General features: G+C 38.7%; 2 protein-coding genes across 5 annotated transcripts in view; one reads left to right on the top strand and one right to left on the bottom strand.

Annotated features, from left to right (window-relative positions):
• Positions 1-15,764, bottom strand: part of neo (ZP and PAN domain-containing protein neyo) — a 474,339-nt gene that overhangs the window by 67,420 nt on the left and 391,155 nt on the right. The gene's annotated exons all lie outside the window — the stretch shown is intronic.
• Atg16 (Autophagy-related 16) overlaps positions 1-15,764 on the top strand; it is a 792,563-nt gene that overhangs the window by 435,632 nt on the left and 341,167 nt on the right. Inside the window, exon 9 of one of the 3 annotated variants that reach the window (XM_076539816.1) lies at positions 2,872-3,227. The exons of the other annotated variants lie outside the window; for them this stretch is intronic. Coding sequence (XP_076395931.1) covers positions 2,872-2,970 — 99 coding nt within the window. The 3' untranslated portion in view covers positions 2,971-3,227. Of the gene's footprint in view, positions 1-2,871; positions 3,228-15,764 lie in introns of those variants that run through there. 3 annotated transcript variants of the gene reach the window in all.

Here is a 15,764-nt window from a genome sequence, read left to right as displayed (position 1 = left end):
AATTTACCCTCTACTGTTAAATTTAATGTCCATATCATTAAACATCATCGAGTTAACAGTAAAACATTAATAGTCGATAGTCGCACCCCTACAAAGAAACCCTCCAAAATGTACTACCATCAGTTAATTGTCTTTCGTTATTCCCTAAGCTAAATACAAAATATTAATATTCTTCCTCGAAGCGAAACATAAAAACCTAATACACAAACTTCAAAAATTCAGTTCCGACTACTCAGTTCCAACAACCTTGGTTCGAGCATACGGCAAGAAACATCGAGAGCAGTGGTTATAAAGAGCATAGAGCAGGGTTTAAAACGCCGAAACGTTCAGCTGTATTCAAAGACTCGGCCTCTACTTTCTTCATTATACCCAAGCATCCTCTTGTGTTTCGGTATTACGTTCATCGAGCCTCGTCCGTAGCACGCCTGGAACAAGCAACGCGAGCTGGCATCGAGGGGGAACGCGAATTAATTAGAGCCCGCGCAGTGACGACTGTAGAAAGAGAAACGAAGGAAGAAAGCAACGAGCACGAAGGCAAAACCGATGAAAATCGCTGCTTTACGCGGATCATAAAAGTTACAAGAGGGTAGAAAACGCGTTGCAAACCAGCCTTTTTCTCCCTCCTCCCTGGAGCCCACCCTCCTCCCTTGCCCGTACGTTCAAGTGGTAATACCACGGAGGTCAGAGAGAACGGGGGAACGAGCAGCGTTGGGAACAGTTTGCCAACTCGTTCAATGAGACTCGAACTCGATAGTGGCTACCTCGACTAGTTCTAACCTGGTTGACTGGTTGGCTGATTCGCCAGCACGTTTCGGTTCTTTGCCTCGCCGATTCGCGTTCCTTCCCTTGTTTTTGCACTTCTGCATCAAACGTCCCGCACCGACTACCTCTACACGGTGTATGCTAAGTTACAGCAAACCGTTACGTGATACACCTCTCAATCGTAGTAGTTTCGTGACCTTGACTTTCAGTTTCAAGGTCATTTCATTTTTTTATTTTATCGTATTGTACTCGTTGAGACGACTACTCCAAAGGAACTATAAGCTGAAATTCCACTGTTCTCCCAAAAAATTATATTGAAGATTCAGCAGTAACCTCTCAATTTGAAAGCTCAAGGTAAGATTGCCTGCCTTATTTGATAATACTTATCAAGGGGATGAAATCTTCCAAAAAAACCATAAATTAAGACTCAATAAAAAATTGCATATTCAAGAAGTTAACAATATATACAGTATGTAAAGACACCTTTACATCACAGTTGCCATTTGTACTGCATATCATCCCTAATCAAACTTGAACATCATTTTCCAAGAGAACAGTTGAGTTTTCACACATACTTTCTTTGAGATTTTGCATCCTCTCGACGATTACTACACGACATGAAACAACTCGACCTTGACCATTAACTTCAAGGTCATTCCAGAAACTTTTATAGGTAAATCCTCATCGGTTCAGAAGTATACGGTCACTGTATAGTGTTAACTTGTTTCTTCTACACCCTGTATATCTATCCGTTCCTCCCGTTCCGCCATGTCTTGCCTCGGTTCCTAGCAAACCGTCGATCGACGGGGGAGGGTGAGGAGTCGATAGCTGGCAAGAAATAAAACGCGAGGAGGCTGAAAGAAAACAGGAAGCCCGAAGGTGAACGTCGAACCCAGCCAGTGGTACAGCAATCACGGATTGTTACACATACCGGTGTCTCGTTCAGCAACCTCGAAAACCCATTCTCTTCGTCTCATCTTCTAGCCAGCTCAGCCGTACCGAAGCTATCTGGCTGGCGGGTTACATCCGTCTGTACGATTCCGGACCTCCACCATCACTAACTCAATCGCCATACACGTAGCTCGTTGCACGATGTACGGGGACGTCGCTAGGAATACCGAGCACGAACTTTCAGTGTCCGTACCGGCGCGTTTCTGACCCCTTAAACGTTCGGCCGACCAAGGAAAAATTGGTCATGCTGGATACGAACTTGAGCTACTCGTAGAGTCGAGAACAAATATGGCTTCTCTGGGGAAAATATGGCAGTGAAGGGGTACTTTTGGTCGTTAACTTGAGATCTCTGAGGATTTGAGAAGTTGGGGATAAGACAAGAATTTGGAGAATTTTAAGTTCTGGAGGTATATAGGAATTTAGGGATTTGATAAGTGATGTAAGAATGTAGGAATTTGAAGCATGACTGGTGTAGGAATTTAGGGAATTGGTGGCATCTCTGTGGACGTAGGATTATGGAGTATCTGGGAATTTAGAGATTTTGAGATTTGAGGATCTTGGAATTTGAGGTGTTTAGGATTTAGGGATCTTAGTATTTGGGGAATTGGAAGATTAAGGAATTGGGCACTCTAGAAATTTGGAGATCGTGAATTTTAGGGATCTAGGGATATGGGAGTTTGGCTACTTCGATACCTTGGTATTTGGTGATCTAGACATTGGAGGACATTTTGATATATTCAGATTTGGAGATTTATGCATATAGAAATATGGGGATTTAGTAATATAGAGATTTAGGGATATAGGGATAATAGATGCCAAAATTTCGAGATATACATAGAAACTATAGACAGGGAAGTTTGAATGTTTCAAAATTTTAGAAATTGAGAGTTTCAAAATTTGACGACTTGAAAATTTTTAAATACAGAATTTTTGCAGCACAAAAATTTGAGGATCCAAAAATGAGATGTTTGAGATTTATAAAGTTCGTAAACTCGAAAATTCAAAAACCTTAAAATCTGAAAATTCGAAAATTAGATCCCTTTTAATCCCTAAAAGGAAATCCGAAAATTTGAAAGTTATAAATTTTTGAATTTATAAATTCAGGTTCGTAAAAATTAAAAAATTTCTATGATGGGATACGTGTGTGTGTGTCTAAAGAAAGCTCAACTCGCTCCCGAGTGTACGCCCTCTCGAATTGACCGTAAGGCACGGTCATTTGAGGAAGACAACGACCACGAACAGCGCGGTCTACGATGATGGCACCGTACTCTTCCGGAACGGTATACGATTAGGACGCTCACGTGGATATGTGGCCGCATTTTCTGCTGACCGCAGGGTGATGCTCGAATCGTGTCTAACAGCACCGTTTTGTCCCAAAGAAGGTGTTTATGGAGAAACATCTTACCAACTTAATGGGATCCTTGTTGAGTTGGATAGAAAACCACTGATGGGTTTTTTGTGAGATTTATTAAATTGGTAAGATGCTTCTTGCATCATTACATCAGTAACTACATTCTTCATTATAAACTTGGATACAAAATAATAAAATATGATTTAAATAATAAAATATGAAATGCTTTACAGAAGCTGATTTATGGAATGGCTTTATTGAGTATATTTTGGTGTTCATGCACTTGTATCGAAGTCTCAAAAATAAATCATGTAATAGATTACAGTTCATTAATTATGTGTACCAACTAGTTGATCAAAATAGACACAACATTCTGTGTGATGTGATGTTATATTTCCGATGGCGCTGTTTGCTCGCGCTTAATACACGATAGGACATACACAGGACGTACATAGCTCACGAGGTGTTATGTATGTACACCTGTCCCACACTGTAAGATACATCTCATTGAATTAATCAACTTGTGAGGCGTGTCATTTACATGGACTCCTTTTACTGGGACTCGTGTATTATGCATGTATCTATGATTTCCTGTACTACATTCTTAAAACTTGTATCTTAATTCAGTGACAAATGTTTCATTTATTAAGAACGAAAAATACAAGAACTGGCGTGAGCAATTGGTCCCAAAGACATATTTCGCTTTTTCAGTACAATCCTTTGCAAGTGCCAAGTGCTTTCATCGTAAACTACGCTTAAACTTTCCGTAACAAGAAAATGACTTAAGAGCCTGTACGTCGGTAGGTCCTCAGCACCCTGTATTTATCAGCGAGCCCCGGGGGCGCATCGAGTCCCGCCACCGTCAGCGTCGCGTCGCTGTCTTTGCGGCTGTTGCGCCTTTTTATCCGGTTGTACGGAAAAGGCGATGTCGATGCAATGTCGAGGATGCGGTCGTGCTGCTTTATTAGGTATGCATCGGGGTAGACACGGCGGAGAAAGGAGGAGGTGGCGGTGGATAGAACTCGTGATTCGCAGCCAGCGTTATTAACGTCCGAGCGCTAGAGGCGAGTCCCGATCACATCGCGTTCGTGATAAATCGCCCCGTTCGCTTACCCCGGCCTCCTTCGCCATTATGTCTTGTACGTTTCATTACAAATTTCCTTTAATGTCGTTGGGGATGCACGCACGCACACGCGTGCACCGTGTCGCCAGACCGGCCAAGAAAGAAAGGGGAGAAGAATTTATTGTGGGACGATGCCGTGGTAGACAACGCAAAACTGAATGCTCTCTTACGGTCCGCTGGATATTAATTCTTGTTACTCATACGTAGCGCTGGCCGGAAATGCGCCGCGAAAACGAACAGAGGAAGCAGCCCTTTCTCACCCGCCGTTGATCGTATCGCGAAACCGGGATAACTTGGAAATATCATTCACCGACTCCAACAACTTTGCATTAAAGCTTTCTCAGAGACGGTGCTGGTTTATCTATGGACGCTTTTAACCCCGCGATTGCGCATGCACGCTGAATGATAGGTCAAACGTGGCTATATTATCAATTCTCCTTCCTGCACATCCATACGTAACTCTTCCTATCAAAATTTCACTTTATTTTAATTTGTTTCAATTTTATTTATTTTAATTTATCTCTATTTATTTATTTTAATTTAAATTAATTTATATCAATTTATTTTAATTGACAAAATCTTAACAGAATATTTTAGCTTTGTAAATTGTTCAATATATAATAAATAAGAAAATTTATACATATGTTGTATAGAATGACCCCAAAATCGCTCATGTAAGCAGTGTATACGGAAACCGCCATTTTTGATTAAGAACTGCACTACCAAAGTAGAGTAGCTTTCTGTTCGTACTAGTAGGATGTTAATTCATGTTACTCGCATACATTGATATATATATGTGCCAGGATGTCTGTAGAAGCGACGAACAAACAAGTAGAACAGTCAGTTTGTGTTTTGCCGCTCCCCTATATTGCATTGTGTGAATTCGCGAACGTATATCTTGGAGACAACGCAAGATTAGTTGTTGTGAGTTGTCATCTTAAAGGACAAGATATTTCTGGGCTATGTTCGTGAACTTTTACTGGATGATATTCTAGTAATTTATGTTCTACATTTGATTGCGGTAAATCTTCAAATGGTGGATTAAGACAGCAAGAATTTTATGAATTCTTTTCGTATTTCAAGTTCGAACTATCACTTCAAATATCGTTTTCGTTATATAGCAAAAATTTTTTGTTTAAAATTATATCACTTTTGACCTGGACCAACTGGTAGATCAGAATCGGTGCTTCAATTTACTTATTTTACATAGAATATTTACAGCATAGTACATTTGGACATAGACACCAAAACTACTCTCACTTTAATTAAGGACCAGTAAAGTTAACTAGACCTCAACTTGTATATCAAATCCGACTGAATTTCTATAAAACTCCCACCCTAAAATGTTACTTCCGACCAGCACCTCATCTCAGCCAAACCCATCCCATTTGTACCCCACAGTTCGAAACCAGAACCAAACTTTCTCGGTTAGCATCAACCTATCCGTTCATCTCGGTTTCTATCCGCTTTGCGCAATATTTTTTCCCCTCTGTCAGCTCACATATGTTCAGTTCCCTTTCCGCAGCTTCCTCTTCTTCCCTTGCTCCCTCGATTTGTGTTTCGTCGGGCGATCGGCCCGCGAGATTCAGCGGCTCGCGTCTTGTCGAATACCGACTGCCGGTAAACGAACACGGCACGGAGAAAGTAAGAGTCAGTAGGACGAAAAGGGTCCCCCGAAGCGTGTATCGTTTGTGGCGTATTTACGACGTAGTATTCTTACGCTCGTTTCCTTCTTCGTGGTCAAGACGTCGAAGTCTGCTGGCGAACAGGCAGCTCCGAACGGTATCGTCTGCCATGTCTGCTGGTGGTGTGATATTCGTGCTGATCGTTTGCGAGCCCTTCTCGAATACTCCCGGTCCCCAGGGTCCGGAGGGTCGTCATTCTATCCATACCACGACATTGCGTACACAATTATCGAAATGGTAACAGGTATCAGAGCCGAGGTTGGAATGTAGGCTATCGAGCATATCCAGTCAAGAGAGCGACCTACAGCGGGACAGAGACGGTCAAGGGAACACAGTAGACAAGGAGCTTCTTGCATCGGCGTAGAGTGGAGAGGTTGCTAGGTAGATTTACCCGTTTACGTACACCCCTTGGGCTTGTCATGCGGCAGCTATCGGCCGACTGCGATCGAGAGACCGGCTGTATCCCCCAATGCCACCTTGTTCTCAGCGGCTATGTCGGATCCGACAGGCGTGTGCTCATCGCTTACCACGATGGCTTCTCTCTGTTTCTCTCCTTGTCTACCTATCCATCCATTTACCTAGCTCGTCCTTACCCTTCCCCTGTCCTCTTCTGCCTCCCGTTGTACTTCGCCATCGTACCAGCACAGTCGCGGCTACTACCAACACCGGGATGGGTTATTTCGGACCACGTGGGTGGCTGTCTAACGAGATATACGAGGAACACGTTCTGAAAGTGGGACAGCTAACTGGAGGACTAGCAAACTGTACTTAGATCTCTGCTCTGTGTCGCGAGTACGCTACGATGATCAAGGTAATGGCACTGTTATGGTCGTTCCACAAATTACCGCTCGCTTCGATGTAACCGGGAGACCGGGCACTTGAGGTACTGCTACGGAACGGAACAACGATCGGTCATCATTTTTCTCAGTCCCTCCTTATTGTCCTCTAATTATCGATCGTCAGGGTTGAATTGGTACCGCGTGTATTTATCGAGACCCGTGCAAAAGGGAGCGAGCCTGATTGCGCGTGTACGATTCGGTGCGACATGTCGTGTAGTAGGTAGCCTACAATGGCGTCGAGTAACGGTGTCGTTGTCGAGGGTGTAAGCTGTTCCGTCTCTCTTTCGCAGCTGGCTCCCTCCCGCTACGAATATTCGTTTGCCCGTGTATTTCCTGCGAGCTAATTGCAACGCGAGCAGGAGCCGTTACTCGCCGGCTGGATTATGCGAACGACCAGTGCCGTTAATTTCGTGCGTGGCCTTAAGTGCCTATCCTAAGGATGAGATCGCCCCACGGTCGACCGTACCTGTATCCTTTAACGAAGCATTCGGTTTCATGAAACTCGAATAACCATTTCCGGGATTTCTACCGCGAAACGTGATTTCGTGCTGTGTTCCGCCTGCAAATATCTCACGAATGTTCACCTGGAATCTGACGAAAAATCAACTTCCTACTCGACCTTGATCTCTGACATATCTGATATGATTTATTAACGCGCATGAGTGATGATGGACTCTCATGGTTCATAACCTACGTTCATTAACTTTCGTCAATCTTATTTTGTACATCAACCGTTGCACTTTTATGCATGCGTGACCTTGGTTGCTTTTATTGTTCACATAACTTATCATTTTTACGGCGACAAGCTTTGCGGAATTTTCTGATATTTATCTAGTGAATTTTTATTGTAGAACGTAGCGGTTTTATATCAAATACACCACTGTATAATTCAGTACCAGTTTATTTGTGTGTTATTTTTAATTAGTTGCAGCAATAAAAATTTCATTCAGCAATTATCACTTGACTTCAATTGAAAACTTGTGATTTTTAATTTTTGCATTCTGCTACCCCTCAGTCGGGCTACAAAATTGAAAGTCGCTACAAATTATTTTCTCTTGATAATTTATCAAATATTCTTGAAAAGTATTCTTTCAAATATTCTTGAATTTTCTGAAGATCTGAAGATCGTTATAGTATTTTTTTTTTTAATTCAGGTTTTACGTCGTATCGACCTTCAGGTCATTGTTTTCTCTTCGATATTCAAAATTTATCCTGCATGAAGATATCACTGAAAATACATGATTTTTAATTTTTGGTCGCGAACAAAAATGAAACCGCGGACTTTTGATAAGCCATTAAAGTCGAATTTGGTCAGAGGGTACTTTGCAGCCCCCGAAACCGCGAGGGCGCGATCGGTTAATCCAACCGTTAGCGCGGATGTCGCCATCGCCCAACATCGATCGTTTCCATAAAAGCAGCTTTCGATCCGAAGGCTAGTAAAGTTAATCCCAGCCTCAATTACGCACCACAGATATGCCGTTTGAACCGTTCGATATCAGTCACGCGAGAATTCCAGACTTGGAGTGCGAACACGCTCGGTTCAGGCTGAAAATCAGGCTGGCCATCGAGGGAAGCCTTTCTAAATGGCGAAGTGCACGGCCGTTCAACAGCACACGTTCGACAACGAATAGAATCGATTATATCCGGAGGTGGATCCGTGTGTACGTGTGTGTACGCGCGAATAAATCGCAGAAATCAGTCACGTACTTCCATCGGCCTTCGGAATCACCGCTAAGCCCTTGATCGCAATTTAACCCCAGGGGCCGAGTAATACCGGATCGCAACGTCCGGACGATTATCCAACCTCGCGAGAACTGTCTGCTTGTCCTCTGTTCAGCTTGCTCTTTCAGCTTGATCAACGTTCAGCTTCGTTTACATGCTTGCAGGGTGTCGATCGAGGGCACAAAAAACGGCCGTACGCAAAGGCCGTTTAAAATCCACCTGGTGCCGTTGCATGCCAGACGCAACATTGATTCCTTGCGTGACATGTTGCAATATCTTTCAAGAATCACCGTCTGACATGTTGATTGCCGATCATAGAAAGTAAGAAGTCTTAAATGGAAGTAGGTTAGAAAATCCCTGTTTCCTTTCAACATTTCTGCCAGGGTAATTCTTAAGCTTACGCAGCAAATTCAATTACTTCACTCTTTGCAACATCTCTTCACATCACACTTTTGCAGTGTCACTATACAAGTGCCTATTCTTCTGTAACATCAGCAGATAAGTATCTCTGCTACTGTAACATCAGTATACAAGGGTCTCGTACTTCTTCAAGGGTTACTTCTGTAACGTCACTATACATCTCTGCTTTTGTAACATCACGTCACAGGTACCTCTACTTGTGAGCCTTTGAAAATCAGTGAACTTATTATAGAAACCATCAGAATTGCCTACCTATTAATCAAGGTTCAAAAAATTTGTGATAAATTAGTAGAAGACTTCCGAGTGCTGTAATTGCGGTTTGGTTAAATATCAGAGTTCTGGAGTAGCAAAAGGACAAATACGATGCATACATAGCCGCAGGAAGCTTTCCTCGAAGTGCACAAAAGCAGAACACAACAGCTTTTAGTTTTCCTGCCGCGTGTACGCGCAACTTTTACAGGAACACAGCTGTGTTGCCCGTCAGTAAGAAAGATACGCCTGTGGTTTCGCCGTAATAGCCATCGAACGAAACAGAGAATTGTGTGTCTGGCGGCGATGGATCGAAGAGGAAGCTAAGATAGATCGCGAGGCAAAAGAGGAGCCTAGAGACGGGCAACAGTGAAAGGAAACGAGAATAGAACTTCTTCGGGTTACTGAGAGATAATATCATGATTAATGGAATGTGCTTGATGTATAAAGCAGAGAAACTCGCGAAATTGTTCTTCCTTTCTGGATTTTCAGTTGAAACTTGGTAGCTTAATGTTTGAGTTAAGAGAATTTTATTAATGAACATCTTGCTGTTTGAAGTGTAATTGAGCGTTATATTGTAACTTACAGTCTAAGTTATTTCTCTTAATTAATTTTGTTTAATTGCTACAGCTTTCAAGGATTATTTAATTAATGGCGGACTGTAATCGTTTAAATTAAATTTAAGAATTTGTTCAATTTTTAGTCACTGAGTATTGAATAGGTTTTTTTAATTTTGGAATTTTTGAATTAATTTAGTTAACAAATTGCTGTGTCTCAAAATTAACTAATTTTTTTGTATTTTTGTAATTATTGAATTTTTAAGTTATTGAGTTCTATGATTATTAAAATTGTTTAATGAAACGATTGCAATAATCAAATTTCCAAATTTCTTAATTATCAGGTTTGTGTATTGACAGATTATTGAATGTGCAAGGTGCAAAGCTATCGAATCTTCAAAATCTCATATTACTGAATTTAAAAATTACAAAGTTATCAAATTATCAAATTAGTAAATTTATATCTTATTACTCAAATATCCAAACATTCAACTTTCCAAGTGGCCAAACTACCAGCTGCACAACTGCAAGTTCTATCTTTAATTTCCAGCCAAATAAAAATTAAAGATCATCTGTCCTCTTTCAAAAATTTGCATGCCACAAATTATTTACACGATCTACCAAATTAAAACCACATCTACCACACCTTTCCAATCAAATTCCAATCGCAGAAAATACAGCAAGAAAATAACCATTCAATGATCAGAATAAAATCTCCATCATTCGAGATCGCTTCTATTACTAAGGATTCAAACAATTTCGCAAGGAGCGTTTCAATCAACATACGCAAGGTTTCTTCGATAGCCCAAGAAGCTATCGAATTCTCGCAGCATATACTTCACGATTAACCGCGGTATGACATCGTTCATGTCGCGGTCTTTCGAACAAATGTCGATCGGCAAAATTCCGACATAAATCGTTATGTACACCTGGGCTGTGGCGCTGTTCGCATACACGGTGCAACTTATCGAAGAAATTGAACAACTTTACCGGATGATCGATCGTTTTGTGCTCGTCGGCGCTAAAACTTTCTCCGGTAAACGAGTAGATATACCACCCACATCATGGGTGGTCCTTATCTATTTTATACCTCGTTCCATCTCTATTCACCGCGAGGCGGCTGCTAATCAATTTCCTTGCCTTGTTGTTCATTCAGCGTGTCCCATCGTTAATAACGAAGCTTTAATTTACAGATCAATAACTGGGTCCAGTACGGATTTTAATTAATTCGAGGTTCCATTACATCTCGCCTCTGTTGCTTTATCATTCTTTGCCACAGAATGTCCATCCGTTTCGCGCACGTCACACGGCCTGGTTATTATATCCGTTCAAGTAATTGCTATGTTTCTGATTCATCGAGCTCCCTCTTTCAATATACGCTTTTATTCTTCATCCCAGTTTGGACGAGGCTACCTGGAGGCCGCAATTAAAACGTCAGTTCCGCCGATCAAATTGCTACGCGTGCACGCGTCTCCCCGGGTTATCCTTAACTCATTAAATTCACGGACAGGTTAAGTACTTTGTGATAATCCGTCCTTTTCCTCGTTTTTTTCACCAGTTACATCGCCGCCGCTCGGTTATTACCGTGTCAGTTTACTGCGAATCTTTCTTTTATTTCTTTCCCGATGGGACGGGATTCGTTCCTGACGAGGCTCGTTTCTATGATTTTTCAGAGGGGTGGAAAAATCGTGGGACACCTGCCGTGCAAGTAAACGCCTTCGTGATCGACCGTGTAATAGCCGCAACAAAGGTGCTGTGTTTTGAACGAAATGTTTTCGTAATTATTTTGACCTGGGGATTTGTTTGCTGCAGTATTTTACGTTATAGATCGAATTAATGGGATGTTACGATATCGTGGGTAATAAAGATAACGAAATGGGGGTACTTTGTGCTCTAGATTTGTTTGTTCGATGTTTCTGACAAATTATTTTGTCTGTGACAGAACTGAAATTGGAAGCATTCTGAAAATTATTTGTTTGTATTTGGAATAATTAATTATGTGTAAAATATTTTGTTATGTGAAATATTTGAGTATGTATGAATAGTTATATATCTGAAGTATTTGATATTTGATATTTGATATTTGATATTTCATATTTAATATTTTTATTTGATATTTGATATTTGATATTTGATATTTGATACTTGATGCTTGATACTTGATACTTGTTACTTGATATTTAATACATGTTACTTGATACTTGATACTTGATACTTGATACTCGATACTTGATACTTGATACTTGATACTTGATACTTGATACTTGATACTTGATACTTGATACTTGATACTTGTTCATACTTGAAATATTTATTTATATTTAAAATATTCATTTATGTATGAAATATTTTTTACATTTGAAATACCTTAGTGAAATATTTATTTATTTTATGACATGAAATGATGTATTTATTTTATGATATATCTATTAATATTTGAAATATCGTTTCTGTGAATCATTTAATTTGCTCAACTGTAGTTTTCTTTTCCTGTATTAAATTGTTTGATTAGCTTAAGTATGCGATGGCTATCTTAAGATATCCCAAGGCAGATATCGTATTAAATCTGACAAGTAGTAGCATTAATATCTTTCTTGATAACATCCCGTGACTCTTAAAATATATCCGCATTATAATCTAGACTAATAATACAGCAGTAAATGGATTATCATATGTTAGCTGTCAATTTCGAAATAATGTAATTTATCTGACACGTAAATCAATAATTGTAATGAATTATTATAGTAGCTGTACTAATGAATAATCTTCTGATATCAAACATGATATTTCTTTACCGTGATATTAAATTTCTGTTTAAACTTAAATGTAATTGTAATTCTATAATATATTATTATCTAAACAGGATTGCTGTTCAGAAAAAAGGTATGTTAGACTTTTGATGAAATAAATTTATGAAGTAAATGTTAAGTAAAATGTTTTATGTTCATCGAAATTCATAAAAATCTGAGAAAATCATGTTATCGATTGACAATAAGATACTGGATTCTGATTATGCAGTATTATGATCATAGTTAATTGAGCGACATGAGACCTACTGTTAGTACTGATTGATCTGATTAATTGCTGTATGATAATTATACTATTGATTGACGTAATTCATGCTTTGATTGATTTCGATTGACCTGGTTCATCTTTTAGGTTAGAATTAATCTTTTTTCAAGATATGGCCACAAGATGACTAACAAAAATTAGGTTTATATTTGGAACTTGTGATATATTTTAAACTTGCACTACATTTTTAACATATTTTTAAAACGTAGTGAATTAAGTTAGTTCATGAATTTGTTGATATTTTTTAAGAACATTGAAATCAAAGGTATATGTGACATATGTGACACATGTGACATATTTAGTAGTGATTTATTTTCTTTCTCTGTCATCATTTTATTATTATTATTAGATGATAATAAATTGTGTAGATAATTTTGTAATGATGATTTCGTACATAATGTTTGATTTTGAAGTATAAAAAAAGTAGATAGAATTTATATGAACACATATGAATGTATTAGTGCATTGATATATAATAATGTACCTAATACTGATATATATTAATGTACCTAATAAAATAATTATTTTTAAGAAGTTTTTATTGTATAAAAAAATTATTTTGTTTGTATAAAACTTCAGTTATCGTATTATTTATATAATTATAACGAAATAACTGTTTAAACAATTACAATTTTAACAAGCAAATAAAGATCAGAAGGATGTTGCAGTCAAAACAAAATTGCAACTTTATGAGACTTTCACCAGGTATCAGCTGACAGGCACAGCATTGAAGAATATCAAAATGGTACATAAATGTAGGTAATTGATACTTCCATTTATGACACGAAATTTTTATTTGTAACTTGAGCTGTCACTCACATTACCATAACGGTATAATTTCACTTAACCAACCATAAACGATTTTAATGAATATTTGAAGACAGAATATGAAAATGGCACTTGAGCGTAACCAATACGTTCCACTTGTGATACAAAAATATTGTTTAAAACTTCAGACGTCATATCACTCACATTGTCTTAACGGTATAATTTTAAGTAGGCGACTATAAACGATTTTAACGAGTATTTAAAGAACAATGTATTAAAAGTGTATGCAAAATGTATTCAACAAAAAATGTTTACGAGACTCTCAACGAATATCAGTCATCGTGTTCAAGAATAAAATGGTACATAAACGTAGATAATTAATACCTCTTACTTGTAAAATATTCTTGTTTAAAACCTCAACTGACACGTCACTCATATTGTCATAAGTTATTTTAATTAATAGACCATAAACGAATGTAGTGCAAATGTGATGAACGACAGAATCTTAAAATTGTATACATATAAAATTCGAAACAAATTTGCAACTTTATGAGACTTTCAACGAGTGCAGCAGTGATGGAAGTAATAAGATGGTACATGTAACTAATTCAACTGCCATGTCATATTGTCAGAACGGTAAAATTTTAATGAATAGTCCATAAACATTAGTGAATATTCAATGAACGAAAAGATCTTCAAGATGCATATATAATTCGAAATCTGCAACTTTATGGGCCTTGAACAAGTATCACATGGCATCATAGCGTTAAAGAGTAAAAAGATGGTACATATGCATAGATAATTAATACTTTGCGGTTGTAAAATATTTTTGCCGAAGACTTCAACTGATATGTCATACTTTCATAACGGTACAATTTTAATTAATAGATCATAAACGATTTTAGTGACTATCTGATGAAATAGTGTTAAAGTTGTATTTAAAATTTGAAACAAATTTGCAACTTTATGAGACTTTCCGTAAGTGTAACATGACATCATAGGGTAAAAGAGTAAGAAGGTAAGTGAATGAATATAAAATATTTTTGTCTAAAACTACAACTAACATGTTACACACATTAATGGTACAATTTGAGTGAATAGATAATAATCGCTTTTAGTGAGTTTCTTATTCTAACGAAAGGAGTTTAAATATACAGGGTGGCTCAAAGCATGTAGAAAAACATTTGCTGTTCAGTTAGGGCAATTCATAATATTGACCAGAAAGTCACGATTTCTTAACAAGTTAGAATTAAAATATCTCCTAAACTAATGATTTTTTCACATAAACAGATTAATACTTTTTTGTAAAGAATATGAAGGAGTATCAGCTGATGCAATAAAAAATATATGATTCCATTTAAAAAAACATCAATGACCTTCATATGTCCTTTACACGTCCACCTACAAAAAAAAATATACTATCAGCATATGCCCCTCTCAAAACCATTCAACTTCATCTGAAACATCGTTTGCTATGAGTAATAATAATGACGCAAATCCAGATGGCAAAATGTGGTGAGCCACCCTGTATAAAGCAAATTTGCAACTTTATGAGCATTTCACCGAGTATAACATGGCATCATAGCGTCAAAGAATAAGAAGGTACATGAGCGTAGGTAACTACGAACCGGTAGAGAAAATGGTAGACCACGAACATCTAACCCAGCTGGCCAGCGATAATTGCTCATTGCACGCCACGTAGAAATGCCGTTTCCTCATCTTTCTTCGACTCTTCCCCCGTCTTTCCTGCGGTACTATCCACACACGAGCCACCGATCAGATTTTTTTCTTCATCGCCGACTTCCCTGCTGTTAGATTGACCCCGACCCTTTCATTTCGCGCGGCCCTCGGCGGAATAGTTCGATACGAATTGCTGATACACACCGGATGCTCTCGTTTTAAGAAAGAAATTGCTTTCGGATCGGTCGGCCGAGTTCACGACTTTGTTTTCAATCGACAGCTATCTGTGGCGTCCGGTCACGCAGGTATTCGAACCATCGGAAAGAACAAGTGTCTCGGATGAGAAACCAGCCCGTGAAACTGCCTGATCACTTACTACAATTATCTACTTGCTCATCCGCTGAGCCAGTGATGAGCAGATCAAGTGCCTGCTCGAGAAAATCACGGGCCAATGGCTGCGGTGTGTGAGGAATGCCGAGGATTTATGTCTGGTTTTCGGAATTTGGGATTAGATTTGCTACCTTTAAAATTCAGATATTTTGGAATTCTATAATTAGACAAACTTTCAAAATCAAGGAATTTGAT

Source organism: Megachile rotundata, chromosome 14 (assembly GCF_050947335.1).
Source record: "Megachile rotundata isolate GNS110a chromosome 14, iyMegRotu1, whole genome shotgun sequence".
NCBI classification, from domain to species: Eukaryota; Metazoa; Arthropoda; class Insecta; order Hymenoptera; family Megachilidae; genus Megachile; species Megachile rotundata.
This window is presented reverse-complemented; position numbering and strand designations above follow the sequence as displayed.